The sequence below is a fragment of the Lagenorhynchus albirostris genome, chromosome 10 (genome assembly GCF_949774975.1).
Source record: "Lagenorhynchus albirostris chromosome 10, mLagAlb1.1, whole genome shotgun sequence".
In the NCBI taxonomy this organism is placed as follows: domain Eukaryota; kingdom Metazoa; phylum Chordata; class Mammalia; order Artiodactyla; family Delphinidae; genus Lagenorhynchus; species Lagenorhynchus albirostris.
Window position 1 is genome coordinate 104,487,161 of NC_083104.1, and position 26,662 is coordinate 104,513,822.

At 47.6% G+C, this 26,662-nt stretch overlaps 1 protein-coding gene and 1 long non-coding RNA gene across 3 annotated transcripts in view; one reads left to right on the top strand and one right to left on the bottom strand.

Annotated features, from left to right (window-relative positions):
• DUSP22 (dual specificity phosphatase 22) overlaps positions 1-19,225 on the bottom strand; it is a 47,324-nt gene extending 28,099 nt beyond the window's left edge. The window contains exons 1-3 of one of the 2 annotated variants that reach the window (XM_060163844.1): positions 18,770-19,225; positions 6,903-6,936; positions 2,752-2,834 (exon numbers count right to left, since the gene is read on the bottom strand). In XM_060163844.1, the coding sequence (XP_060019827.1) occupies positions 2,752-2,834; positions 6,903-6,936; positions 18,770-18,790 (138 nt within the window). In that variant the 5' untranslated portion in view covers positions 18,791-19,225. The remainder of the gene's footprint in view (positions 1-2,751; positions 2,835-6,902; positions 6,937-18,769) is intronic. The other variant, XM_060163843.1, reaches the window with a different exon arrangement.
• On the top strand, positions 18,701-26,275 carry LOC132527800 (uncharacterized). Its single transcript, XR_009543100.1, has 3 exons — positions 18,701-19,704; positions 22,635-22,884; positions 24,054-26,275. It is a non-coding gene; the product is annotated as an uncharacterized LOC132527800 (long non-coding RNA).
• The last annotated feature ends 387 nt before the right edge of the window (positions 26,276-26,662 follow it).

Below are 26,662 nucleotides of genomic sequence, written 5' to 3' on the forward strand. Positions count from 1 at the left end.
GCTCCCTGCCTTCAAATGGAAGAACTGTCTGGACAGGGGACTCGACGGTGTGAGGAAGGCATTCACAGAAAATAAAACAAAACAAAAATACTGCTAATTAAAAGTAAAGAAGAGCAAAACTCTGTGCTGGTGATGGTTTGGGGAAATAGGTATTTTGATATACTGCCAGTGGGGGTACTAATGGTACAACCTTTCCAAAGCTGATGTGCCAATATCTACTAGTACTGCTAGCAAAGTCAGAAGCATCAGTCATGCTAGAAGAGGACCAAGGCAGTGAAACATTCTGGGAAAATCTCTGGCCTGGGAGAGAAGATAGTAATTGGAGCCCTGGACCGCTTTCCCTCCACTGACCACCTCGCCACAGCGTTCAGAGGATAAGCAAACCTGATCTCATCCACCAGAGAAGCACCTACGGTGCCGTGCAGGGCAGCAAGGCTCACAGAACCCCCGCATGGATGTGACAGGACTGAAACCTTTCTATTTTGGATAGTAACTACCTCCCCACTTCCAGCCCAGCCCAGCCCAGCCCAGCCCAGGGCTGCCCAGAGAAGGTTAGGGCCTGTTCTATAAACATGCACGGCTTTGAAGATCTCAGAAAGGGCACGAGGTGCCAGCTCCCTTCTCTCCTATCTCTTATCCCTCCACCCTTTATCAGGGCCCTGAAACCACCTGCCCTCTCACCTCATTCCTGCCCTACTTCCATCCAAGGATCAGGGCCAGCAAAACATGGAGCTGCTGAAACATAAAATCTATCCATTATTCCCTACCGACTGCAAACAAGTAACTTCCCTGACTCATCTCAGGCTGGGTGAAATTATGGCTTCTGGACCTGAGTTTGAACCTTAAGAGAGACAACTGCCTTCATGCATCAGGCAGAGGGCTACACAAAGGTCCGGAGCTTCTGGGGCCCTGGAGAGCGTCCTCGACCCCAACCACTCAAGGCAAGCACGCCCGATCAGATAACTTCTGACGCCTCAGTTTTCCCCACCTGTGCAATCAGAGAATTTATCGTTTTAATTTTTAATCTAAGAATATATTCATGAATTACTTGTGAAGTTAAAAATGAATAAAGTAAGAGGGGCAACGTTAAAGTATGTCATGCTATAAAACGAAGGTCTAACCCTTAATAAAATGAAATCACAGGAAAGTACTCACTATCAAGAGAGGCAATAAAAGCACCCAAAGGCTGAAACAGGATGTTGCCAAATAAAAGCAGTCCCGTGGGGAAAAGGCAGTAGATCTGGTACCTGGAGGCTCGGACCTGTTTCCCTCCACTGACCACATCACCCCAGGGTTCAGAGGATAAGCAAACCTGATCTCGTCCATCAGAGAAGCACCTCCAGTGTCGGGCAGGGCAGCAAGGCTCACAGAACTCCCGCAAGGAGGACGTTCTGTGAGCCTGAAGATCTGGTGTCTGACGGAAGGCACAGTGTGGACGGATTCCGGGGCCGTGTTCCTACCTGACAACGTGTTGTGTCGACCAGGGCACAAGGGTGCGAGGCAGCCTAGAGGGCGAGGGTGGGGAGGACATCTATGCAATTTATTAAAATAAAGGAAACCTCAAGCCTCATCTTGTGATTTAAGAGGAAGTAAATCATGACCAGTTTACGTTTAACTTATCATCTAGGCCATAGCTTGGCTATATGTTTAATATAAACTACTGTTGATATATGAAAAATGGAGTAGCTATTTTCTAGGGAAATGTTAGGCTCCAGAAAAATGATGTTTTGTTGCTGTTGTTTCCAATAAAATCACGCTGCAGCACAAGTTATAGCACCTTAACAAAACCCATGAGCTAAAACAACAAAGGGAAGTGCAAGCTCAAAAATCTGGAGAAAGGAACAGAGGTTTGTTCACATCCCACCGTCCTCTGTATGGTGATGTCAGTAGAATCACTTATTACTCTATATCCTCATTTATTTGAAACTGACTGAAATCTGGCAGCTGTAATGGACAAGTAAAATAGATAAATTTGAAATAAAAATATATTACCTACTCTCGCATAATATGAATTTAAGTGTAAACTGATTGAACTAGGATTATTTCTTTCAGAACAAGCCACACCTCCCTCTCCAATACCCAACCCTAAAATAGAAAAACACATCACAACCACACTCGCATTATTTTCTACAAAGAGGTAGTTTGGGCTCTGTCAAGGCTAATAAACAGAAATATATTTTGCTCCCAGCCAACAGCTCAAACCGTCCATTAGGGTAAAATTGAAGATGCTTTTGGAATTAGTGTGAAGGCAGACACACCCTGTTTACTCTAAAACCTAAAACACAACAACAGCTTCTGCACTGACAGTCTGCGCAGAGAAGCCCCGGAAAATCTCCAGGGACAATTTACCCTCCATTGCCTTTATTTCCTAGCAAATAATTGAGCTTAAATGGAAAAAATCAGGAAATGAGCAGCCCGAATTCTTCTGGATTCTAAAACGGGAGATAATTTTGAAAGGAACTAAAACAGGTTTTAAATGTCCTTAAGGTCCAAAGGGAAACGCAGCATCAGCTTGTCCTCTGGCATTCAGCCAAGAGAGCCAAGTAGCTAGCAGCGTAACAGAAGGACGATCAGGAAGAGAAGGCGTCCTCCCGCCACGCCACGGACCAGGCACAGACGTGGCCTGAGCGCAAGATTAACACGGCCGGTGACACAGGGGCACAGCAGTGCTGCAGAGAACATGGCTGCTTCGTCAGTGCCCCCTGGACCCAGGAGCACAGTGCAGACACGCGTGCACCTCAGTTCTCTCACCTCCAGTGCTGGCCTGGCGCTGTCGTGCACAGACAGAATGTGTGTCACCTGGTTCTTGCTCAACTGCTCTGCATCTCTGGCATCTGTCACAGAAGAAAGAGGAGGACATTTTAATGTTTTCTGCAAGTGAAGTACTCCTTAAGTTTAGCCGGCAAAAGAACACAAAATGACTTGCATGTTTCTCTCTTAAAAATTCATAACTGACTAGACCAGAATAATCTAGACTTAGGGAATCTAGGATTATTGCTTTTAGGTATTCTGCAGATAACTAAGTTTATTTCTGATTGGCACATCTTCTGTTAAAAAGTAGTCATACAAAACTTGAAATATATTTAGATTAATAAACTTTATAATCATGAGTGTTACTGTTTAGAGGGAGTCACTTTGTAGTTGACACTTGTTAAGTTGTAGACCCTTAGGTTAGTATTTTACGTGAAACATGTAATAGGAAAGATGTTTCAAATATTTTTTAACTACCTCTTAATGATTAGTAATCTAAATTAAAATTAAATACAAAAAAGCAACTTACTATATAAGATATAGGAATCTGCCAGACTTATCAACCCTAATGTCAAACACCAGGGAATGGCTCCAGATGCAGATAAGACTGTGGTTTATAACATCTACATTCACTTTATGGCAAAACTAAAAATGGAACATTTTCTGGAAATTCCAAACAAAATAGTCCATAAGTTATAAGTTGGCTATTAAATTATCTGCATATGACACTAAGGAGACACCAAAATTACATTCCCTTCCAGTGATCATACGTGTAGAAGAAAGTTGGAATAAATCCCCTCAAGTTGGAACTTCTGCTAATCTACAAAACAGGGCCCAGCAAGAATCAAGGAGGTCCGCTTCCCCTCTGCCCCTGTTCTGGCCTGGGGCAAGCCTTTGAAAATGATAGAGGGTAAAATGGACTGAAAATCAAATGTTTAATTATGATGTTTCTGGAGAATATTAATGACATGGGAAAATGCTCAGGATACGGTATTAGCGGAGGAGAGGGGGAGCAGGTACCAAACTACAAATACAATATAAACTCAATTTGTTAAAACACATAAAGACAAACACACACAGTGGGGGAAAACTGCTCTAAGAAATTAGCCCAAACGGTGATAATCTTGAAGAGGTGGAATTACAAGTGTTTTAATTTTTTTTTCTTTATAGTTTTTTTGTGTGTATTCAACACAGGTGGTTGTAGAAGTTTAACATGCCTATGAATTACCTGGGTTTTTTTTAGAAAGGCAGACTCCTGGGCTCCAACTTAGTTCAAGGTCTATGGCAGGGCTGGGAATCTGCATTTCTAATAAGCCTTGGTGATTAAGCAGAAACTAAGAAACACCATTCTAAACATTTTGCAATTAGCATGTAACATTTTTAGAGTCAAGAGAATGATCTTTAAAAGTAATTTTAAAACGTCGGTTTTACTTTAAAACTCTCTTAACTGCCGCAGCAACCCCAAGCGCCTCCACGTCCATCACAGAGGACCCGGCCCGGCAGACCCTCCGCCAGCTACGCCAAGCCGGGGCTTCAGTGAGTTTTGAATTCGGCGGGAACTCAAATTATTTAGGGTCCCACAGGCAGGCAGACCCCACGTGTTCACCGAGGTGTGGTTTTCCAGTCCCCACCAGTACGTGCATTTTAGACAAGCGGTGAAACAAGGTCAAGCTGGAGCTGCTGGCGCCCAGACAAGGCGGGGCAGCGAGGCGTTCGGAGCAGCTGGGCGGGGTCTCCCCGCAAGGCACTCCAGGCCAGGCTCTTCCAGATTCTGACTCCACCCAGGACTTGAATTTTAAAGACTGTTTAAATATACGTGTTTTCCTTTTTTAAAAAACAGTGTTACTGAGATAATTCACATACCATGAAATTCACCCTTTTAAAGCGTACAATGCAATGGGTTTTAGTATATTCAGAATTGTTTAACCATCACCACAATCTAACTTTAGAGTATTTTCATCACCCCATAAATATGCTTTTGTAACACAGGTTAAGATAAACAACAACAAAAAAGGTGGTTTGGGGATAAAATTGTTTTCGAATACAACCACCCTTGATACCACAGATGAGAAAACTGACTGTTGGGCCCCAGAGAAAACAGAAGTGACTCCTGGGGACGCTCGTGCCCCTTCTGCTCTGCGCTCCTTTCTACTCTCTTGCAGCGCCATCCGTCCGCATGCATACGCCACCTTCGGATTACTCTTTCCCATAAGCACAGGCTCTGTCCACCCATTTACGTGCATGAGTGCTCAGCCAACACTATTGGAATGATGACATTTATTCTTCAGGACTACATGTTATTGGTGGATGGCTGTCTAGAGCCATGGGCACCGTGGTAACGGTGTGAATGCAGCTGGAAGGTCGGCCGTGGGGTCATCAGCTAGCCCACATGCACGTGCACAAGCTCTCCCTGAGCACGAAATCTTTGGAGAACTTAGTCCTTTGCTGCTCAAACCGAGGTCTGGCAAGCAGCAGCCTGGCACCATCTGTGAGCGTGATGGAAACTGTTGGCAGGAGTATTGAATTTGGTTGGTATTTATTACAATTTCTGATTTGTAAAAATATTCACCCAGCAATTCTACTTCCAAGAATTTATCTTAAATTCTGTTGTTTTCAAAAACAAAGACATTCCCCTCTCCCCATGAAAGCGTTAATAATAATTCACTAAATAACCATAAAGATGTTCATGCATTCTAGCACCACTCCCCTACCTGCCACAAAGCACTGCTGCTTTTTCAGAACTACAGAGCTTACTAATTTAGGAACTCCAGGACTATTTTTAACATGTTCTAGCAGCAATTAGCAGCTGTCAGCTCACTGTGCTGAATTCTCTTTGAGGCCGGTTAGCTGCCCTCGGAGCCCAGGGGGAAAAAGAAATGAACATCATGCAGAGAAGTCATTGAGACTGTTTTAACAATCGATGTGAACCTGAGCTCACAGATTTAAGCAACCAGAAAACAGACAGGAGTGTGTTCTTGTTTGTCTGGGGAGCGAGGCGTGGTGAGGAGGGCCCTCGCCACCAAAACAGGAGGCTTGTTTCTGCACACGTCCTGGGCCAAGTCCATGGATGACGCACAGTCCATCTCCAGCGTGAGGGAGACCGGGCTCCCCATCACACACACTCAAACGCCTCACAAGGTGGGGACCAGCCCCTCCCCTCCGCATGCACTTTGCTCCGTGGGTTGCTACTCACCTTTGCATCTACAGAGCATTTTGAGACAAACGAGCTAAAAATAAAAGGTCAGTAGCAGACAGCATATCAACAAATATTCAACAAGCTGCAGAGACATGTGTAAGCAGAAAAGTCAACACAGGATAAGAATAATCTGCTAGAGATGAAACTGCCACTTGTTTTCCCCAGGTAATTTAAAAAATGGGTTTCTGAAAATTTATTAATAACTAGAAAATAAAAGTGATAAAGATGACAAACAAGTTACATGGCTGCTAAATGTGCCTTTTAGCCATCCTCTTTTGATAACAGAGCTCCAGCAAGCGTGCAGAGTTAAAAAAGTCAGAGGTCAAGGTGGAATCTGCAGGGCTCCACGCCACTCTGCCAGCCATTGGCCAAGGTGTCGGGGTACAAGGACCAGAGCACAGTGGTGGTCACGTCCAGAGCAGACTCTGGATGATCTGACGTCTACACCTGGACTCCATCATGCGTGAGAGCCTAAAGGTAATCTTTAAAACAGTGAACTCACCACTAGCAGGGGCGTCCAAGTGTCCGTCCACAGGTGATGGACAAACACAGTGTGGTCCATCCACACACTGGAACGTTGTTCAGCCTAAACAGGAAGGAAATTCTGACGCAGGCTACAGAAGTGAATCAACCGTGTTATGCCCAGTGAAATAAGTCAGTCACAAAAGGACTAATACGGCATGACTCCACTCACACGAGGTCCCCAGAGCCATCAGATTCATAGACAGAAAGGAGGGGTGTGGTTTCCAGGGGCTGGGGTGGGGGATGGGGAGTTAGTGTCCAATGGAGACAGATTCAGTTGGGAAAATGGGAGTTCTGTGGACGGATGGTGGTGACGGCTGCACGACGGTGTGAATGGACTTAATGCCACTGACCTGCACGCTTCAAAAGAGGTTAAAATGGCCTATTTAACAGTTTACATATTTTACCACAATAATAAAAAAGGAGAACTCACCTTTGAAGCTGCCGATATACAGGCCAGGCAGGATCTAGGGGGAGACACAGACCAGACGCAAGTGTTACAGGCCTGCAGCTGACGGCATCTGGCACGAGGCGGGGCCCTCCAGGAGGTGGGAGCGCAGCCCAGGCCTGTGCCCACCACACCCACCTCCCAGCACCTTCCCAGGTGGACAGCATGGACGACAAGCATCCTTGTCTCCAGGGCTCGCCAGTGCTCGCCGGCTTTCTGAGTCCAGCCCCACACCAAGCGCTGCCAGCATCCCCTCCACCCGTCCTGCCTGCCCGCCCCCCGCTTCCCCCCTCCCACTCCTCTCTCAGCTCCAGCAAACCCACCCTCTGCAGTCTGAGGCTTCGCACATGCTGTTCCGCAGCCAGGCAGCAGCTCTACTCCCGCTCTCCCTATCCTTCAGGCCCCAGCTCCGACCCATGCCCTGGGGAGGCCTGTCCTGAGCCCTGCTTCAGCGCCCACCGTCTTCCCCTTGCAGTGATGCTGTCATGGACGTTACTAGGTGGAGGCCTGTCCCCTCTGCTGGGCTGCACACCCAGCTCCCGGCCCAGGGCTTGGCCCGTGATTACCATTCAATAAAGAGTTGCTAAATGAATGAAAGAACTGTCTAAACGGGCACGTTAATAAGAACACACATTTGCTGCAAAACGTCTACTTCTAAGGCAGTGGTTCTCAAGCCCGCCTATCCACCAGAATCAGCGGAATCTATTAAAACTTCAGGTTTCTGGGAAGCCCCCAGCCCCAGGCTCCACACAGAATGATTCAGTAGACCTGAGACAGAAACGGGTGACTGTAATTCTCACCTTAAAGCACCCCCACTTTGCAAAACACGAAGCCTATTCCTGTCCTGCCAATACTCTGTATGGAACCTCTGAAATCCAAATACGGACACTGCTTTGGAAGCTACACCACGTATATGATTTCCAAGTGCATACAGCACACTGGCCTTGGGGACACTTCAGTGCAACCCCTGGTGCCCTGGCGACACCCTCATCAGCACCACTGCCACACACACCTCTCAGCCCCATCTGCTTCACACTCTCTGTTGTTTTTTTCCACTTCCACTAAGAAAGCTGAAAGCAGCAGGTAGTAACGTCCTTCACGTGCTTGGATTCCTTCAAGCATCTTCCTGACAACCAGCTGCCCACGAAAACGTCACTGTGGGGATCTACTGGGACACAGCAGTACTGGGTCCAGGGTCAGCGTCTGTCATGGGGGACCAAAGAACTAATCGACCAAAATAGGACACTTGTGAGAGTGAAAAGAGGTACTATTAATAATCTAGGACAAAAGGCAAAATCCAGAAGTGACATCGTCGTCATGGAGACATGTGGTCACTCTGGCTGACTCAATACCCGGGGAGGCAAAACTGGCTTGGAGAGTGCCCCAGGGGACTGAGAGAGTCACGGCACTGAGGCGGGCAGGGTTAGCCCTGGAACCAGGAAATGGAAAACTGCCAAGGAACTAAAACACTTGACAGGTCTTTCTTGAAACATAATCAGTCTTTGGGATTCTCCTGGGAGGAAGGGTGGAGTAAACAGTTCACCATTCCTGTTTTAAAACAACGTAAGAACAATGCAAGTTCACGCGGGAGACGCCTCGAACTGATGCTCTCTGGCAGCTCTTGCCTGCACAGAGCTTTTTCACGTGTCATCTGCGCTTCTCCAGGGTCTCTCCTATCTTCATTAGATACTCAAGGGCAAAATCATCACCCAGCTCCTTTGACTGATGGAGACACAGACTTCCTCCCTGACCGAACTTCGAGTCTTCTCCACCTGGCTGGTCCTTGGCCAGATTTAGCCAAGAACCCTGCTGAGCCAGGTGTCAAGCGCCCACCCGCTCTTGGTATCAGTCAAGCCCCTCTTCCTCCACCCTTGGCTCTGATCAAGCTCCATCAGTGATTTCCACCCACTCCCTCACCTGCCCCGGTTGCAGTGGGAGTGGAGCTCCATCTCCCACTTGTAATGGTCTTGAATAGAATCATCCTTGCCATTTCCAATGTGTCAAAATTCTTTTTCTTTCCTAACACTGACCACAGCAGTCTCCCAATTCATACAGCTGACAGTTACAATGGACCAGAACACAATCATGGAGCACGTTTGCTTCCCCAAAGTTGCAGAATGCATCAGAGTGGCTGAATGGTTTCCTGAGTTCCTGTCACACACGGGTACCCTCTGGGCACTCGGGATACAGTGTGACCGAGAGACATGGCCCTGCCAGTGTCCCACTTCCCTTGCTGAGTTGCTTGCTTAGGGAGGGAAGAGGCGCCTTGACCACTCTGGGGTCCCCGAGGACCTTCAGGAGGCGATGACACTCAGGGGCCCTGATGTCCAAAAGAAGCGGGCTGGGAGAGAGGCAGGACAGGCAGGGGGCGGTGGAGACAGCCAGCCCTGAGAAGGAAGGCCCGTCTCTCCTGGGAGCGAGCGTGAAGGAGGCGAGACGGAAGGGGCAGAGGAGGGGCAGCCGCTGCAAGTGTTCAGGCTCTAGGTTAAGTGCCACTGAGATGCTAGGTGTGTGTGGCTGTTAGAGAGAAGTATTTTTATCTACTGTATCTGGGAAAGATCATGATAAATATAAAGGAATGCTTTCCTTATTGTGCTCACCTCTGGCAGGGGACACTGGGGGCTGGGAGGTCTGGAAAGACCACTTCTAGATTTCCGTTGGCACTTCTACATATCGTGTACATGCATTACTTCAATTTAGTTTTTCCAGAAAGTCAAGTGGGGTTATTTGGGGAAAAGATTATGGCCCATTTTTGCTTTTCTTCTTTGTACTTCTACTACCTTCTCTACTAAACGTAAGTTAATATATTTCATATTATTTTCAAATAAAATAAAACAGGGGCATGAGATTAGCTCATCTCTGGGCTCTACTGCTCTCGAACTGATTGTATGTTCCTTGAATCCATCCTTTGGAACTCACCTCCAGGGCGTCTTCCAGACCCTGCACCCCATTATCCTCCCACCCCCACTATTGATCCCACCTGTCCCCTCACGGTGTCACCTTCTCCCCGTCACCCAGAATGAAAAACGTGGAGCCCCCTCCCAGCTACCCCTCCCCTTGGTAGCTCTCAGTGAGCTACCAAGTCCCATCACGGCCCTTACCCCTTGGTTGTGAGGCCAAGGGTCCCAGTGCAGAACCTCGCAGGCTAGAGCAGTAGCCACTGAACTTCTCTGTCTCATCAAATTAATTTCTGAAAGCCATGTGCTCATTGGGTCATTTTCTAGGTCAAAATGTTTGTTGGCAAACCCTTTCCCAAGAAAATGAAGGCCAAAACTGAAAATGAGCTGAGAATTTCAACGTGGCTTCCTACCTCTAAAGGATTCCCCACTTCTCTTCAATCTGCAGTCAGGCCAGATAACCCCTATTTTCCCAATATCCCCTCCTGGTTCCACCTTGGAACATCACCTGCTCTGCTCCCAATACTCTCTCTAAACAGGGAAGAGATGCTCACTCTTTGGGGTCCCTCATCCCATGGGTATGTTTGAAAATTATAAACCCTGTAATTGACAGTTATTTTATTGGTTTCCTAGCCTCTGAAGCCCTTTCCTGTGTTTGGAGAATCCCCATCCCCACTCTGGAGTCTTAGTGGGAAGCAGAGCCCAGCTCTTCCTACATAAGCTCCCCACTCCCATTTGCCTTCCTGCTACAGCAGGGACATGGGACATAAGTGCAACACGTCTCCACGGCTCCTCCAGACGAAGCCAGAGACAACTCAGAGCATCCTCTCTTGCAGTAGGGCAGATGGAACATGCAGGACCCACTGGCAGCAGCAGTAGCATCTTGGGGCAGCCGCAGAAATGCTCTCACCAGACCAGTTCTAGGATCTGCTCCTGGCAGGTAGCCTAAATCTGGTTCTCCAGACTTCCCAGCCTTCTGACCTATTCTACCTAAAGGAGTCACATTTGGATTCTGTTGCTTACAACCAGGGACCCTGATGTTGGCCGTTCAACCCAGAAAAACGCACAAATGCAAATGAACTGCACAGACCTTCAAGCGAGTCACAGACTAGCAAAGCCCCACCCACCCACGAGGGCAGCCCCACTGGCACTCCAGGAGCCAACAGGAGACGCCTCCCTCCTCTGGACACCACGCCTGCCTCAGTCAGCACTAGCTTCCACTCCTCCACAGATCCCCAGTTAGTCTGCGCCTCTGGGCCCTGGTGCAGTGCCTTTGTTCAGCTCCTGCCTGACCTACTGCAACAGCTCTTAGAGTCCTCCCTACCTCTGGACTGGTCCCTCCAAAGGATTCCTCAAGCCTCCTTCAACACACTAAAATCTCCTTAGGGCTCCAAGTAGCTATCAGAAATTCGACACCTCAGCAAGAAAGACCTTCAAGGATGGAGGTTTCTATGTTTTTAGCCTCCGCCCCATGCCTGGCCAAGGTGATGATGCAGAGATGCAGGCCAGGATCCCCAATTCCAACATCTGGGTTTTATGGGAAACAGCCCAATTTTCAAATACTGTCGACTGTATTTTTTTAAAACCTTAAATACTGTGATAAATAAAACATCTGTAGGCTGAGTATGGCCCATAGACATCTAGTTTATGACCTCTATCTGCTGCCTGCATCGTATTTGTGAGTATGTTTTCTCTAAACTTGAGTGGTTCTCCATTGACTGGTAGATACTTAAGTAAATGTTTCTTCAACAAACGAATGAACAAGTAGACAACGTGAGTCAGGTGGGAGGGGGCCAAGCAAGGAAGAGAAAGATGGAAAACCATGATGAGTGAGGCCTGAGAGATCAAGCTTTACCCCTTTCTGCTCTGGGAAGTTTTCTGTTCAGGGCCAGTGGCTCTGGGGCTGGTGTTAAGGGAGAGCGGCTCGCAGAAGAGACCCCGGGGCAGAGCGCTGGCAAGGACAGAGGCCCGAACTTAGCAAAATCAAGGAGGCAACTTACCAAACGTCATGTAAGATGCACATTTTAATGCACTTAAATATCTTAATTATAAGGAGAGGACAGCGTTGTGCCAACTCCAACTCCACCCTCCAGACCAGGAGGATGGGCTGCAGACGCAGGGGCTGGGGACAGGGGGCAAGCTGCTCAGTCCCGGTTTCTGTAGTTCCTTCCATACAAAATCACAAAACAAGACCCAGGAAGGCTGGAGAACTGGCCATTGCCAGGCAGAGAAATTACATTTTTGTTTTCAAGGAGAAAAAAAAGCCCGTAAATATTTAAATTTCTATACCAGTCAGCCTCAGTTCAAACTTAAAACTCAAAAAATCTGACTGGTTGACTCCCCTGGTATTACTGTTGCTGGTAAAGCCGTAAGTGCAGAGAAAGAGAAAATGCAATGAAATATTTTCCCAGCAGGCTCACGGCTCCTCTTGGCCCATGGGGGAGGCCAGGGAAGGGCAGAGTGTGCATCTGGGACAAAGCGGCTGACCAGTGAATTCATGGAAAGTCTGAACTCAAGCCAGAAGCAAGAACACAGGGGGAGTGAAGTTATCACCACACAGTGAGAAGTAAGGATACATCAAGGAAAACGTCTGTAAATGCCACGTGGGAATGTTCTACGGCTCTAAAAGAAAAGTAGAGAATTGGTCCCAACCATCCTTGGGCCTTGGAAACCACTGTTCTTTCCCTGTGCTGAGGATGTTCATGCCCCATCATCCACCTGGGTGGCTGCTTGTCACTCAGGTCTCACATGAGGTAACAGCTCCCAGGGAGATCTTCCCTGACCATCAAACTCCCTGGCACCCTCTGTCACATTACCCTGTTTTATTTTCTTTATCACGTTGATCAGTACCTAAATTTTTTTCATTTGTTTCCTTACTTTTTTGATTGACCTTAAAGCAGGGGTTGTGTCTGTCTTGTTCCCTGCTGTGTCCCAAAAGCCAGGCCCAGAGATGGGCACATGAAGCGATAACCACTGAATAAAAGGTGATGAAACACACCACAAAGGGAAACACTCTCTGACATTCTGCTGGTCAAAAATGATCCTTGTTTTCTACTAGAACACTGTCTGGGAGAGATAACGAAGGTTATCCCGCAGCAACCCGGCCTGCCCATGGCTGACGGCTCCTCTTGGTCAGCCTCCTTCACAGCCACACTGTCCTAACACTGACCACAGACACATGGACAAAATCAAATCCTTCGCCACAAAAAAGCACTTGGGCACAAAACAACATTACTTCTAAGACAGGAAATATTTTAAGTTTATTTTTTAAACATTTTTCTTAGTACTTCAGGATGCCATGGAATCCGAGGGCACCCCCCAAACAGATGTAAGATCAAATGCCTGATCAGGTAGCAGTACACGGCCACGGGGCGGGGCATCTTAATTCTTCCTAGGTTAGAAAGGACTCTGTGGGCTTCAAAGCCAGGGGCAACGGGGAAGACTTTGGTGGATTCCCTGAAGGTCTAAATGTCACAGACTTTCTTAATGCCATTTGGCCATGAACTTAACAGTTTGCATTTATGAAAGGAAGAATCTGAGAATACTCTTGTGTGCACTTAGAACAGTGCCTTAAGCATCTATTTCTTTAAAATGAAATAAAACTGTAATGTTGAGAAGAAAAAACATACAAGGGGTGGTGTGCAGAAGACAGAAACCACCAGCATGGAACCATGCATCCGCCAGGCCCACAGCCACGCCGCCTGCGGCGTGCTCCCTCCTGCAGGACTCCTCTGTAGGCTGCCTGTGACCAGTTTGGGTGGCAGGGTCTTGTCTTTCACGCTATTTCCCACTACAGGATCTAGCATGGTGCCTTGACAATAGCAGGAATTCCATAACCTAATTTGATGAACTGGTGAATGGACAGACGAATGAGTTATGAAGGTAGCCACATCGGGTGCTCCGTTGTGGAAACAGCAGCATCTAACAGCACGAGGACGTCTGACCTTCCAGCCCCTTCCCAAACTAAAACCATGCTTCCCAACCTTTTCAGCCTTATTCCACCCTCTGATAACGATTCAGTTCCATATCACACAGGGCTCGGGAGATTGTGAATGGAGAACCCCAGGCCAGTGTCTCTCAACTGTAGTTTTACCCTCCAGAGGACATCTGGCAGTGCCCAGAGAAATTTCTGGTTGTCACCATCAGGGGAGAGTGCTACTGGCATCTAGCAGGTGGAGGCTGGCATGTTGTTCACCACAACGCCATGAAGCCCCCACTGGGGTCCACATCAAAGAACGATCCAGCCCCAAGTGTCAACAGTGCAGAGGTTGAGGAACGGGCTATGCCTAGGGGGACGTATTCTCCTTGCTCTTTGCCCTTGGACTATACTCCTTTCTCAACTGTACTCCCTTGTCTTCCTAAGAAGAGAAGTCATCCTAAAACAGGTGTCAACCATATCTAAAGCAGATGTCTTCGCTGTCACCGTTGATGGGAAAAATCCAAGAACACTAATAGCAGTGCATATTTGTAATTTACAGTTTGCAAAAATGTCTTCTAATACATTTTCATTTGCTTCTCCCAAGAATCTGGGTAGTAAATGGGGGAAGTAACATTATACTCATTTTAGAGCCAAATAAGGAGACTAGTTAAGCAAACCACCATCCCTATGGATCAAGGGCAATAAAGACATTGATGCTCAGAAACAGAGTGGCTTGTTCAAGAACACACTCATGCAGGAGCAGAGTGGTGGACACCACAGATCAGGCTTTCTGATGGCTCTGCCCCCTCCTTCACAACAGTGGTCTTCTCATAGAAAAGTGATGCAACAAGCTAAGTGTTTGCCTCCCGCTGCCATGAGCAAGTTGCCCATGAAATACTGGGCAGCACCTGTTTCCACCAGGTAGGATGCTTTCAGGGGAAACAGGGCAGTGAGGAACGAAAAGGCCGCCAGACTGGGCAGCTGTGTGCTGGATGAACTGAACCAACGCTGGGTCCTTACAACCTGCCCTAGAATGGTAATGCTTCAGCCCACTTTTAGATCATTAGTTCAGGTTGCTCAAGATAAAAACATGCACATTTCTCTAATAGAATGCTTGGCCAGAGAGATTAGATTGTTTTTAATGGGCTATTATAGTACTTAAGACTAATAAGATGAGAATGAGGACTTTTCTTTATAGGCCCTCCCCCAAAAGATTTGGGGGTCAGACCTTTGAGAAAACTTCGACTCAACTAGGAATTTTCAAAGGCTCCACAGAAACACATTTGCTTGCAGCAGCCTGTTTAGTTTGACCTAATCCTACTAGAGACACTTGCTAGACTGGCCTTCAGCAGCAAGGCGGGGCAACCTGCATGACGCCAAGAGCTAGGCCACCTGGCTTTGAGTCCAGGCTCTGCCACCCACCCAGTGGGTGACTCTGGCCAGGTCATCTGTAAAGCAGGGATGAAAATGGCAGCACCTGCTGCGTGGAGTTGTGGTGGGGATTCAATGAGTTACTCCATGTGGTGAAGTCTCAAAACAGGCCTTGGCACACCGTAAGTTCATCAGTGACTATAATTTTGGTCACTTTAGAGGATCTATTTGGAAACTGCACAAAAAACAATGAAAAAATAGTTGTAGTTGCCTGACTTAACCCTCTCCTCCTTATATCAATATCAAACATGAAGGGAGAGAGGAGAAGGCTTTTCCTATTTTGCAACTAATTTGGGACTCCGGGGAGCTTTTTTCAGTGTCTTCGGAAGTCACTTGGAATGAACTGGTATTCTAGTTCAAAGAAAGACTTCCACTATCTTCAACATCAGTGGGAACTGGGTTCAAAACCCAGTTCGGCCACTTCCTAGCATTAGGACCTTAGACATGCTACTTTCTGAGTCTCCATTTCCTAATCAGCACAGAGAGTAAGATAAGACAGACTGACTCCTAGGGCTATAGTGAGGCTTAGAGTTTATAAACTTCAGGCACATTGTACGAGGCTCAAAAAAAAAAAAAGATTACAACTGCTGTATTCTCTGTTTCCTCACCATCTTTTATTTTTTTTTTTTTGTGGTACGCGGGCCTCTCAGTGCTGTGGCCTCTCCCGTTGCGGAGCACAGGCTCCGGACGCGCAGGCTCAGCGGCCATGGCTCACGGGCCCAGCCGCTCCGCGGCACGTGGGATCTTCCCGGACCGGGGCACGAACCCGTGTCCCCTGCATCGGCAGGCGGACTCTCAACCCCTGCGCCACCAGGGAAGCCCTCCTCATCATCTTTAATTGGCCAGAACACAGATGTCTCTTCCCCTAACACTCTCCAAGTAGCACGCTGTGTACACCTAACTGAGATGGGCACGATATTCTGCCACACAGGAGACAGGGGGCGTATTGATGAGGAGATCCTCCACGAGGACAAAGAATAGAAATAAAAACTGCTGTATTCAAAAACTGCTGCATTGTTTAGTTCATAAGTTTCCTTTTGCCAAGGATGACCGACTTTTGTGAGACTGGAAATAAATCTTGTCCCAGGCACCTCAGGGCACACACACACGGCAAATAAAGTTTTCAGTTCCAAAGGCACTGCGTTTTTATCTATAAATGTTCTTAGAAAAAACATTTCTACGGCTAGCACCTTATACTAATTCCACTAGGTCTGCAAATCAACCATTCTTTTTTAAAATTTTTAACAGAAAAAATGAAGCCTAGTTCCAAGTCACACACTAACACATGAGCAAATTCTAATTAAGGCTTTTAATTTCTCGCTTCCAGCAATCTACTTTGCCACTAAATAACCCTGCAACCTAGAGCAATTCTCAGATCTCAGCTTAAACATCTGTTCTCCAGCATGATCCTTGGCCTGGACTGAATGCTGCTTCTAGGTTGTGCTCATCACATCTACTTACCCGACTCTCAGGAAATTGCCTGTCATCCTCTGGAGCCCTCACTCCTCCCCACCTTGTGTTTGTTTTCTCTCTCTTTCTCACACACACACACACACACACACACTCACACAACCCGTGTTGTGTAATACAGTAACCATTAGCCACAGTGGCTTTGAGTACTTAAAATGTGGCTAATCCCAAATGAGATGTGATTTAAGTATCAAATACACACCAGACTTTGAAAACTTAGCCCAAAAAACTATATACAAACCATTCTAAGAGTAACTTTATCATGGTTAAATGTTGAAACAACAATATTCTCAACATATTTCAGTTAAATATATTATTAAAATTAGTTTCTTTTTACTTTTTTAATGTGGCTACTAGAAAAATTTAAGTTACATATATAGCTCACATTATATTTCTATCGGTCAACTGCTGGTCTATACTGAAGGTTCTGTGAAAGACCTCTGTCTGTGTTTTTTACCATTGCACCTCTCCTAGCCCCCTCAACCAGTACAGCACCTGGCTAATGGTAAGTACACAATAACAATTCGTTGATTTAATGGTGTCTCTAAATCTGTCTGTATGTATGTTTCCCCGTCTCTACATTGGAGATAGTGGCTCTATGTACAATATAAGATGGTCATGAGAATAACATCATCAAGAAATGTAGTGCTTTCTTTGAAAGGTAAAAATCATGATATGAATATGACTGCTTTTGCTGAAAAGCCTGCAATTAATTTTGAACACTTAGGCAATGATCTGTATGCCTAAACACGTTCTTTGAGTTATAATAGAAAAATATTACAAATTAATGCTGAAAGAGGTGGAAAGTGAACACCTCAAGGGGAAATAACTGTAGGAAAAAAACAAAGTAAAGCTGAGGTGTGACCACAACTAATGGGAAGGCAAACAGAGCCCACAAACTCGCAGAAGCCCCTTTATTGTTCTGTTTGCATTAAAAAAGCAGAAGCATGTGGTGCTGACGGATTCCAGTGCTAATGGGGACATACATACTGCGAGTACTTATCCAAGAAAGAGAGTCTCTTTCCACCCACCCTTCCCACCAAAAAAGCCCTCACAAGGAATACCATTCTGGTTACCAAAAAACCTCCGGTACGCAGGCCTAAACCACACAATCCCCTTTTATATAAACTGAGTCTCCATGACAGTGAACTTGACGTGGCAGGTGAAGAGTTAAGTGGGTACCTTTCCTACCTGCCTGGACTGCTAACACTCCAGCTGAAAGAACCCCAGGGCTGACAAATCAGCTTTATACCCACCCAGTAGGGAAGCTGAAAGTGCGCGGAGACGCTGGTGAGTGGAATACACCGGGGAAGAGAAACAGACCAGAGACTAATCTGATCCAGGACCATTTCAAAGACCCGAGAAGATGAGGGCTTTAAAAAAAGAAAAAGTTTTGTAAGTCTTTTCTTTAAACCAGAAGTACCAGATCAAAAGCTCCTTAACCTTGCGTTTGACATGAATACACCCCAAGCAACTCTCAACTGTAAGAGCTGGAATCTGGTCCCCTCCACCGGCAGGAAAGGCACAGACCATCCCACGGCCTCGGAAGAAGGGTCTGGGGCGCCGGAGAGCAGAGCAAGCCGGGTTTTCTATTCTAGAAGGCACAGGTCGCCCTGCGCAGAAACCACGCGATCCGGATAAATCAGCTCTGAATCTGTGCTCTCACCACCCGCCCCCCCCCGCCCCCCAGGGAATTAAAAGCACCTCAGGATTTAGGCCTCTGTCAACTTTTCTGTCCACAAGAAAAAGTTATCTGCGTACACGGAAAAAAAAATCTGGGAAGAGGAAATTACGGAAGAGAAGACACTTATCTACTCCACTTTAGTAATGATGTGGGTGGTGAGGCTTCAAGAGCCGAGTCTGGGGGTGAAGGGGAGGGGAGAAAAGGCAGAAACCACAATCCTTGTGAGCTCAGCCCAAGTCGGGGCAGAACAAGCGCCGGCGCCGCTAAAGGGCACGGCTAGCTCTCAGCCACAAGCCGGAAGCGGCGGGGCCCGGGGGCCTCGCAGACGCAGGCACGCGGCGGCCCCCGCCTCTCGGGGGCCCGGGGGCGCGGACGGCTCCCCTCGCCGGCAAAGCCCCGCGCAGGCAGGCTGAGGAGTGGAGGCAGAGGGCGGGAACGAGGGACACGTTACCTTGTTCATCCCATTCCCCATGGCGGCCGCGCGGTCTAGCGCCCGGGGCGCGGCGGCAGGCGCACTGAGGGCATGTTGGAGCGGGCGGGGGAGCAGCGGGAGGGCGGGCAGGGGGCACTGCGCGCCCGCAGCGTAAACAGCAACACGGACCGGCGGCGCCCAGGCCTCTCTGTCCGCTGCGCTCCTGTCCCCCGCGGCCCCCGGGCTCCTCGGCCGCCGGACAGCGGCACAGGCGCCCCTGCGGGAAGGGGCTCGCGGCGCCCGCCCCCTCCCGGAGTGAGCCCGGCGCCTGCCACGCCGGCCCGCGGGACTTGTGGACGCGGTTCCTAGGGGCCCGGCCGGGGCGCAGGGATTATGTCTCCCGGGGACCGGGGTGCAGGGACATGACTCCTGGAAGCGGGGGCCTCCAGGATTCTGGCTACTCGGGGGCCCGGGCCCAGGGCGCACGCGCACCCCCCGCCCCGACCGCCGTCGCCCTGCGCGTTCCGAGACGGGGCGGGGCCGGTGGTCACGCAGGCGCAGCCCCTACCTAGTGAGGCGTGTCACGGGTCGCTCCCCGGGGGTCAGGGTCACCAAAACTCCGGCAGGCCTTTCCCCGGGGCCACTGGGGGCCTGTTACCGGCAGTCGCCGCCCTGCCTTGACTGCCTGGGTGAATCAGGTGCTAATCGAAGCCTTGGTCTTGCAGGCTCCCCTGCCTGGGTTTTCTGAGTGCTACCGATTTAGTCCGGGTGGGGGGATTCCTACGGCCCTGCCGCACCCACGAAGAGCGAGAAGGCTCACCCGGTGGAGAAGGTGGGCTCGGTGACTCATCTCTGGGATGACCTAACCTCCCGACCCTGGCGGAGCAGATGTCCGGATGTCAGACGTCATACCGTGACTTTGGACGGCCAGTGTGCCCCCTTCAGATTGTAAACTGGCTCTAGTAGTTGCATGGGTATGTTGATACAATTGCTTCCGGAAAGCCCCTTTCCTTGCTAAGCAACACGGTAATGTCTGCGTTGTGGTTCTGCCTGGAGTGGAACACTTTCTAACCTGTAGCAGAATTGTGTAAGTAGTCTGTCACCCTTACTAAACTGACTTCTTCCCTGCGGACAGAATCCTTGAACTAGGCGTTTAGCCGTTTCATTTTTATACCCTCAGCAATGCCCTGCACATCGTGGGTGCTTGATAATTATTTGTTAAATGAACGGATGCCTCATTCTGATACGGCCGGGCTCACCTCCGATGACCTCATTTCATCTGCTCCTCCTTTCCCACAGAAAGGGACTTTCTGTGTGTCCCTTGAACGTGCCACCCTTGGCGCTTGATATCTTGACCATGGCCGTGAGCCTTTGTGTGGGCTGTGCTCTCCACCCAGCCGTCTCAGTCCCTAGCTGGCTCTTCCTTTCAAGCTCCCAGCCCAGATGTCACCTCCTCGAAGAGGCTTTTCCAGACCACCCGATCTAAAGGAGATTCTCCAGTCACCATCATATTACCCTGTATTGTTTTCTTCGTAGCAATTAAGATGAGTGGACATTCTCGTATTTATTTGCTATCTATCTCACTGGCAAGCATCCTGCAGAGGACAAGGACCTTGTCTGTCTTATTCACTGCTGCAGCCACATGGCCAGGGACAGGGCCTGGCACAAAATAGGTGTTCAGTAAATATTTGTGGAATAAGTTCACAGATTCCCGAAGACTGAGGAAACAGTAGTGAGGCTCTAAGGAAGGCTGACATTTTGAAAAGAACTTGCAGACTCCATCTTAGTCATTTTCCCTCGTTGTTGATGTCTTCTGGGCCACTACAGGTACCAGAGCCCCACGTGTAGGAAGCCCCCCTTGGTGTGCACCCAAATTGTCCCCCGTGGGTAGGATAGGACCCTTCCTATCCCTTGCTTCTGGGGTGTTCCTTCCCCACCACCTTCACTTCCTCTTTTCCCTCCCCCTCCCAGTCACCTGGACAGCCCACCTCCTCTGCCCCTCACCATCATTACTTGTACTGCCTTCCTGCTTATAGACAGCACAGCATGGTTAGTGGGCTGCCTGGGGAATCCCAAGACCAGCCTGTGTCCCTAAATCTCAGAGTGCTATTGGGCAAGATGATCAGCTTTTCTGAACCATTTTTTTCCTCCTTAAAATAGAACACTGGACTGTGAATTTTCAAAGGTCCTAGCCAACAATCAGTGAACGACTTTTATTTCCCTCCTCTGCTTGTGCTGTCGTTGCTTCCAGTTCAGATGAACTTTCGAAAACATGAACAATTCTTGAGTTAGTATCTGCCCATAAATGACAGAGCCACACCCAGTTTTTCTTCTGCCATCCATTTGGAACATTTTCTTTCTCTTATTCATTTCTTAAAAACTTATTTTTCTAGCTCAGACCATCTGCTTAACAAGCTCTCCTAAGCTCAGAACCAGCTATGGTGTGTGCGTGTGTGTGCGTTTGTGTGTCTGTATTTGTGTGTGTGTGTGTCTTTGTGCGTGTGTGTGCATGTGTGTCTGTGCGTGCATGGGTGTGTCGGGAAAGTTTTCCACAAGGGACTCTATCTCCCTGCACTCCCGTCCACCTTATCCTTGAAGCTAACCCCAACTCTCTGCATCATAACCCCAAAATTATCATTGTCATGTGTTGCAATTCTGTGACTAAAGAAAAGGAAAAGAGAAAGTCTGATCCATTTTGACATGTCCTGGTTTTCTCTTTTAATTTTCATAGCACCACCTCAGAGATTTTCAGGTTCAGCTCTCATGCTGAACAGGTGACATACTCATTTCCAAGCTCCTTCCTGTCTTCCTCTTTTATTCTTTATAGCTGCTGATAATGGAAAGAAGGGAGGGAAGAAGACTCCTAGAGGAAGCTGGAGTAGAATCTATTTAGAATCTCTTTAGATTCACGTTTAGAGTAGAATCTATTCACTTGCATTCTTATTCGTAAAATTGTTAAGGCATCATAAGCCTAGTGGAATTTCACTCCATGTAAGATTTTTACTTCTACTTTTCTTCCTGCTGTTTTCCTGTGTCTCAGCACAGCCAACACCACACATTTTGGCAGCAACTCCCAAACAAATAAAGCTTTCATGTGTGCACAGTGCGGAATGGTTACCAGTCACGTGGGCCAGCAGGGACCATACGCATGTGGTTAAGGATAACCAGTTAGTGGTGTATTTAGTGAGCAATAACTTTGAACTTTAAGGTGGGAGTGTGTAAAAGCCCACAAGCAGAAGTTCAGCCATTAGAGCCACAGCCAGGTCATTACGGGTGTTGCTGATAATTCGGAGAATTGAGATCAACCTTGGCCCAAGTGGGAAGTAGTGAAGCAATCTTCCTTGGCCTTTTGAACATACTGCAATCTGGAGTGTCTCAGCCTCAGCACTGCTGACATTTGGGGCTAGATCTTTTTTTTTTTTTCTTGTGGGTCTGTCCTGTGCGTTGTACGATGTTTAGCAGTATCCCTGGCCTCTACTACTGGATGCCAGTGGCACCCCTCTGTCATGATGGTCAGAAACGTCTGCAGCCCTTGGAGAGCAAATGCAGCCCCTGCCAGTGGTGTTTGTGCAGTGGGCGCATAGGGGTGAGATCTTTTAGGGACAAGATTTCTTTCTTTGTGTGCCTCTTGCCCTCTCTCTTTCTCTCACTTGGTAACCACTTAAATGTACACTAATAGGTGATGTTAGCCCTCTGCAGAATCCTCAGGCCACACGGTCAAATTAGAACAAATTAAGAACAAGAGGTTAAGGTGAAGAGCTAATCTAGCCAAAACATGACTGAAAGTTAAAAGAAAAAGCTAGAACCTAATGAATTGTGGAAATAAGTAAAAAAAAAAAAAAAAAAAAAAAGAGTCTATAACTACTGAAGCAAAAGCACAAAACATTTTTCTCTGCTTCTCCAGAACTGTCCAGAAGGAGAATGGGTATCCAGTTGAGTGCTTGGGGCCTTGCCAAGCAGTGTGAGCACAAGGATGGCCCCTTCAGTGACCTCAGCGTTTGAAAGGCCACTGATTTCCAGCCTCCAAGCAGTCTCCTGAACATGAACTTGGTTTCCTTCTTCCACTTAAGAGGTTTGGGGACCGCGGATCTCAGAGCACTGACAACTGGAGAGTGTGGCGTCAGGGGAAAACAGCAGGAGGAATGAATACCCAGGTAGGTAAGCAGCGTAGAGAGACGTGGTGGAGAGTCTGGGAGGAGGTTAAGTGGAGAGACGCCAGCAGGCATGTAGTTGGGCATCAGTCAACTACGTTGACATGTAGAGCTCCCAGCTGGGTTGGCAGAGGCAAGGCCTGCCCAGTTGTGGAGGAATGGAGCTGTGAGGCAGATTGTAAGGCAGAGTATCAGGCAAAGGGGGAATAAGACAGAGCCCGGGTCCCTAAAGACTGGAGGAAGGTGACACTGCTGTCAGCCTACAGGTTGTAGCACGTATGCCTGTGTGTTGTCAGTATACCTAGTTTCCAGAATTGTAAGCTTCATGAGGGCAGGGACAAGTTGTCATCAATCTTAGTATCCAGCACCTGAAATAGCCCCTACTATGTGGGGAAACCTTCAGATGTTTGTTGACTAAGGAGAGAAAACACAACTGGGAGATTGTTGCATTTATCCAGATGTAAGGTTCACAAATAATTCATCCCTTTATATGCCAGATACTCTGTCAATGCTGTATCTACTTAGCCTGCCTTTCTAGAGCAATGCAATTTCCATGTGGGATGGCTGTGATCTAGGAGTGACCAAAGTCCTACTGTGCCTTGTTTTTAAAACTGATGCAGTATATACTGGTGAGAGAGAGACAGAAAGACAGAGAGAGAGAGAGAGAGAGAGAGAGCGAGAGAGAGAGGGGCGGGGGGGGGGGCGGAGAGAGAGAGAGAGAGAGGGAGGGAGATTGAACACAGTGCTTGCATGTGTTGCTGTGCCCTTCCTCTTGATTTGCAGCCATAGCTGTGGTTGGCAGAGCCCAGCTCTGTAATTCTGCCCTTGACGTCATGCTGTTCTTTGAGCTTTGGTTAGGAAAGCAGTCCTGGCTTATGAACATCATCTTGCAGGTTGGCTATGGTTCCTTTTCTTGTCTGGAATGGTTTGACTCCACCTCTGCACTCCCCTCTCTCTACTAAGGAAGGTCTACCTGAGACAACAAACAGGTCCTTTAAAACCCTTCATGGTGAAAAAAACAGAAGCCTTTCATGGTCGATGATCCCAGCCCAAAACAGCTGACAAAATCTGAACAACGAATGTATTTTAGGTTCAGTAGAATAATTGCCCTTTCCATCTGTGTGTGACAAGGCTGGCATAAGATACAACCTGGGCCTTACTTTGTATTCTAGCTCATCTGGGTGCAAGGAGACACACCAAGTACTTCCCTGGTGATGGTCAGAAATGTCTGCAGCCCTTGGAGAGCAAATGCAGCCCCTGCCAGTGTTGTTTGTGCAGTGGGCCCATAGGGATGAGATATTTTAGGGACGAGATTTCTTTCTCTGTGTGTCTCTTTCTCTCACTTGATAACCACTCAAATGTACACTAATAGGTGATGTTAGCTGGTTTCATGTGTGTAGCTAAGTGATTCAGACTGTTTTCACGGTCTCCAGATCTTCCTAAAACCCTATTCAAAGTGACTGCATGGCCTGCAATCTAGTGGAGAGTGGGATAGCCCCTGAGTGTCCCTGGCCAGAGGATCCGTCTGCATTTACCACACCTGCATGCCCAGCTGCCCTCTGGGAGGCGTACTTCTGCTTCTTCAAATGCCTTTGGTGGTTGGGGGCAGCCCTGAACTGAAGACACGAGAGAACATGGCAAGAGAAGCCCCAGCTCTGAGAAACAGCTGGGCAGGGGCAGCTCCCCTTAGAGAGACTGATCCGCACCTGCGGAATGTTACTGTAGAGTTCTTTCCTACTGAAGAGCTTCATGTTGGTTAGTTTTGTTTGTTTTTTTCCCCCTTTTATGTGAAACAGAAATTGAACTAGATCTGAAGACATTAAAAAGTGTCTGGGTAGGGGGCTGGATGGAGAAGGGGGTTTCCTCAGAGGATGGAATGTCCCAAGAGAAATTTCACTTGTCGTGAGAGGGGAAGTCCATTTCATATGACGTAGTGGTGTCATTGTTCAACACTCTGTTGGGCAATTTGTTAATATTTATCATTATTTTGATTTGTCATTCATCATTAAAACCCTGTGAATTACAGAAAGACCATTATACATAAAGTGCTACTCAGGCTAAACAATAGATGAGGATCATTTTCTTTCTTATACACGACGGGGCGTTTGTGTTTTCTCACTGACCATCTCTTGGTCTGCAGGAGACCACCTGCCTCCACCCAGACAAGAGTTTCACTCAGAGCTGCGAATTGCTGCTCAAAGACTGGCACCTTTCCAGTGCTTGTTGGCCTGCACTTTTTACCATCTCTGTCATACCTGTGTCCTCTCTATGCAGGGCTTCAACTCCAGATCTGCATAGACAGCCACTAGCACAGGAGCAAGTGCTGCAAGGAGGATCAAGCCACGGTAGCACGAGGTGTATTCAGTTCACAGGAAGTTAGGGTGTGTTTCTCTTTCACCTCTCATACATCCAGTAACCCCTGAAAGAGGGCAGGAAGGTCTGAGGCAATGCTCGCCCTGATTCACCAACACACAACTTGCATACTGTACAGACTAGAGCAATGTCTCAATCTAAAAACATTTATATTTGGCTTTATAATGGCATCAGTTTCTCCCCATTCTGCTTCAAAATACAAGGGAGTCCTTACTTTACGTCTCTTGTAATTAAAGGGTCCACGATGGTGCTTACCCTATCAAAGGCACAGTTTGTCTTCAAGGTGATGTGAGATCTGTCTCTAAACATAGAAAACTTTGTGACTTTTAAATAGCAGTCTCCTCTCCTGCTTGTCGAGGCTTTGTAAGGCAGCCCGAGGGCAAGTGCAGTGGCTGCTTAGAGAGAGAGATAATTGATATATAAGACAGTGTGGTATGTGGACGTCTTTCCTCACTGCAGTGCTTCTAAAAATGTGTATAATTTCTTGAAGTATAGTCATTTACAATGTTGTGTTGGTTTCATGTGTATAGCTAAGTGATTCAGTTATATATATTACACATTTTCAGATTATTTTTCATTATAGGTTATTGCAAGATATTGAATATAACAAAAAAATGTACAATTTAAGGGGAACTTTGCTTTTAAAATCTCACTATGTTCGTTGCAGTCGTAACAACCAAGCAAACGGGGCAGGAAGCTCTCTGCTTTGTGGTTATTTTATTCAAGCCATGTATGAAGTTTCTTTTTGGTATAAAGGTATGTGTGTGGTTTTTTTCCTTGAGTAACAGTAACTCTAGGACTTCAGAGTCGGTGTAAGTGTTGATTCTGATCTCCAGAGTTACATATCTGGCTATGACAGGGCTGCAGAGGTAAAATGTCTGCTGTGTGGTAGAGGCAGAACTACCTTGAAACAGACCGTGCTCCCTTCTGGTTGTTAAGTGTAAAGTTTCACTGAGTCAAGATAATAACCCCTTAGCCCTCTTTACCTATTTCCTAAAAAAATATATGGTTTTAGTTTGTATCCGTCACTTTCTGTTCTTTTTAATTTTATGAAATTTCTTATTTCTAAAATGTTTAGTTATCACATAAAAAAGAGGGGACAGGGCTTCCCTGGTGGCGCAGTGGTTGAGAGTCCGCCTGCTGATGCAGGGGACGTGGGTTTGTGCCCCGGTCCGGGAAGATCCCACGCACCGCGGAGCGGCTGGGCCCGTGAGCCATGGCCACTGAGCCTGCGCGTCCGGAGCCTGTGCTCCGCAACGGGAGAGGCCACAGCAGTGAGAGGCCCGCGTACTGCAAAAAAAAAAAAAAAAAAGAGGGGACAGTTTGGTCCCTTCACTCAGTATAAAGCATCTGTCATGAGTGTTACTATCTTGTCCCAGTTTGCCCAGGATTTCCCTCATTTTAGAAC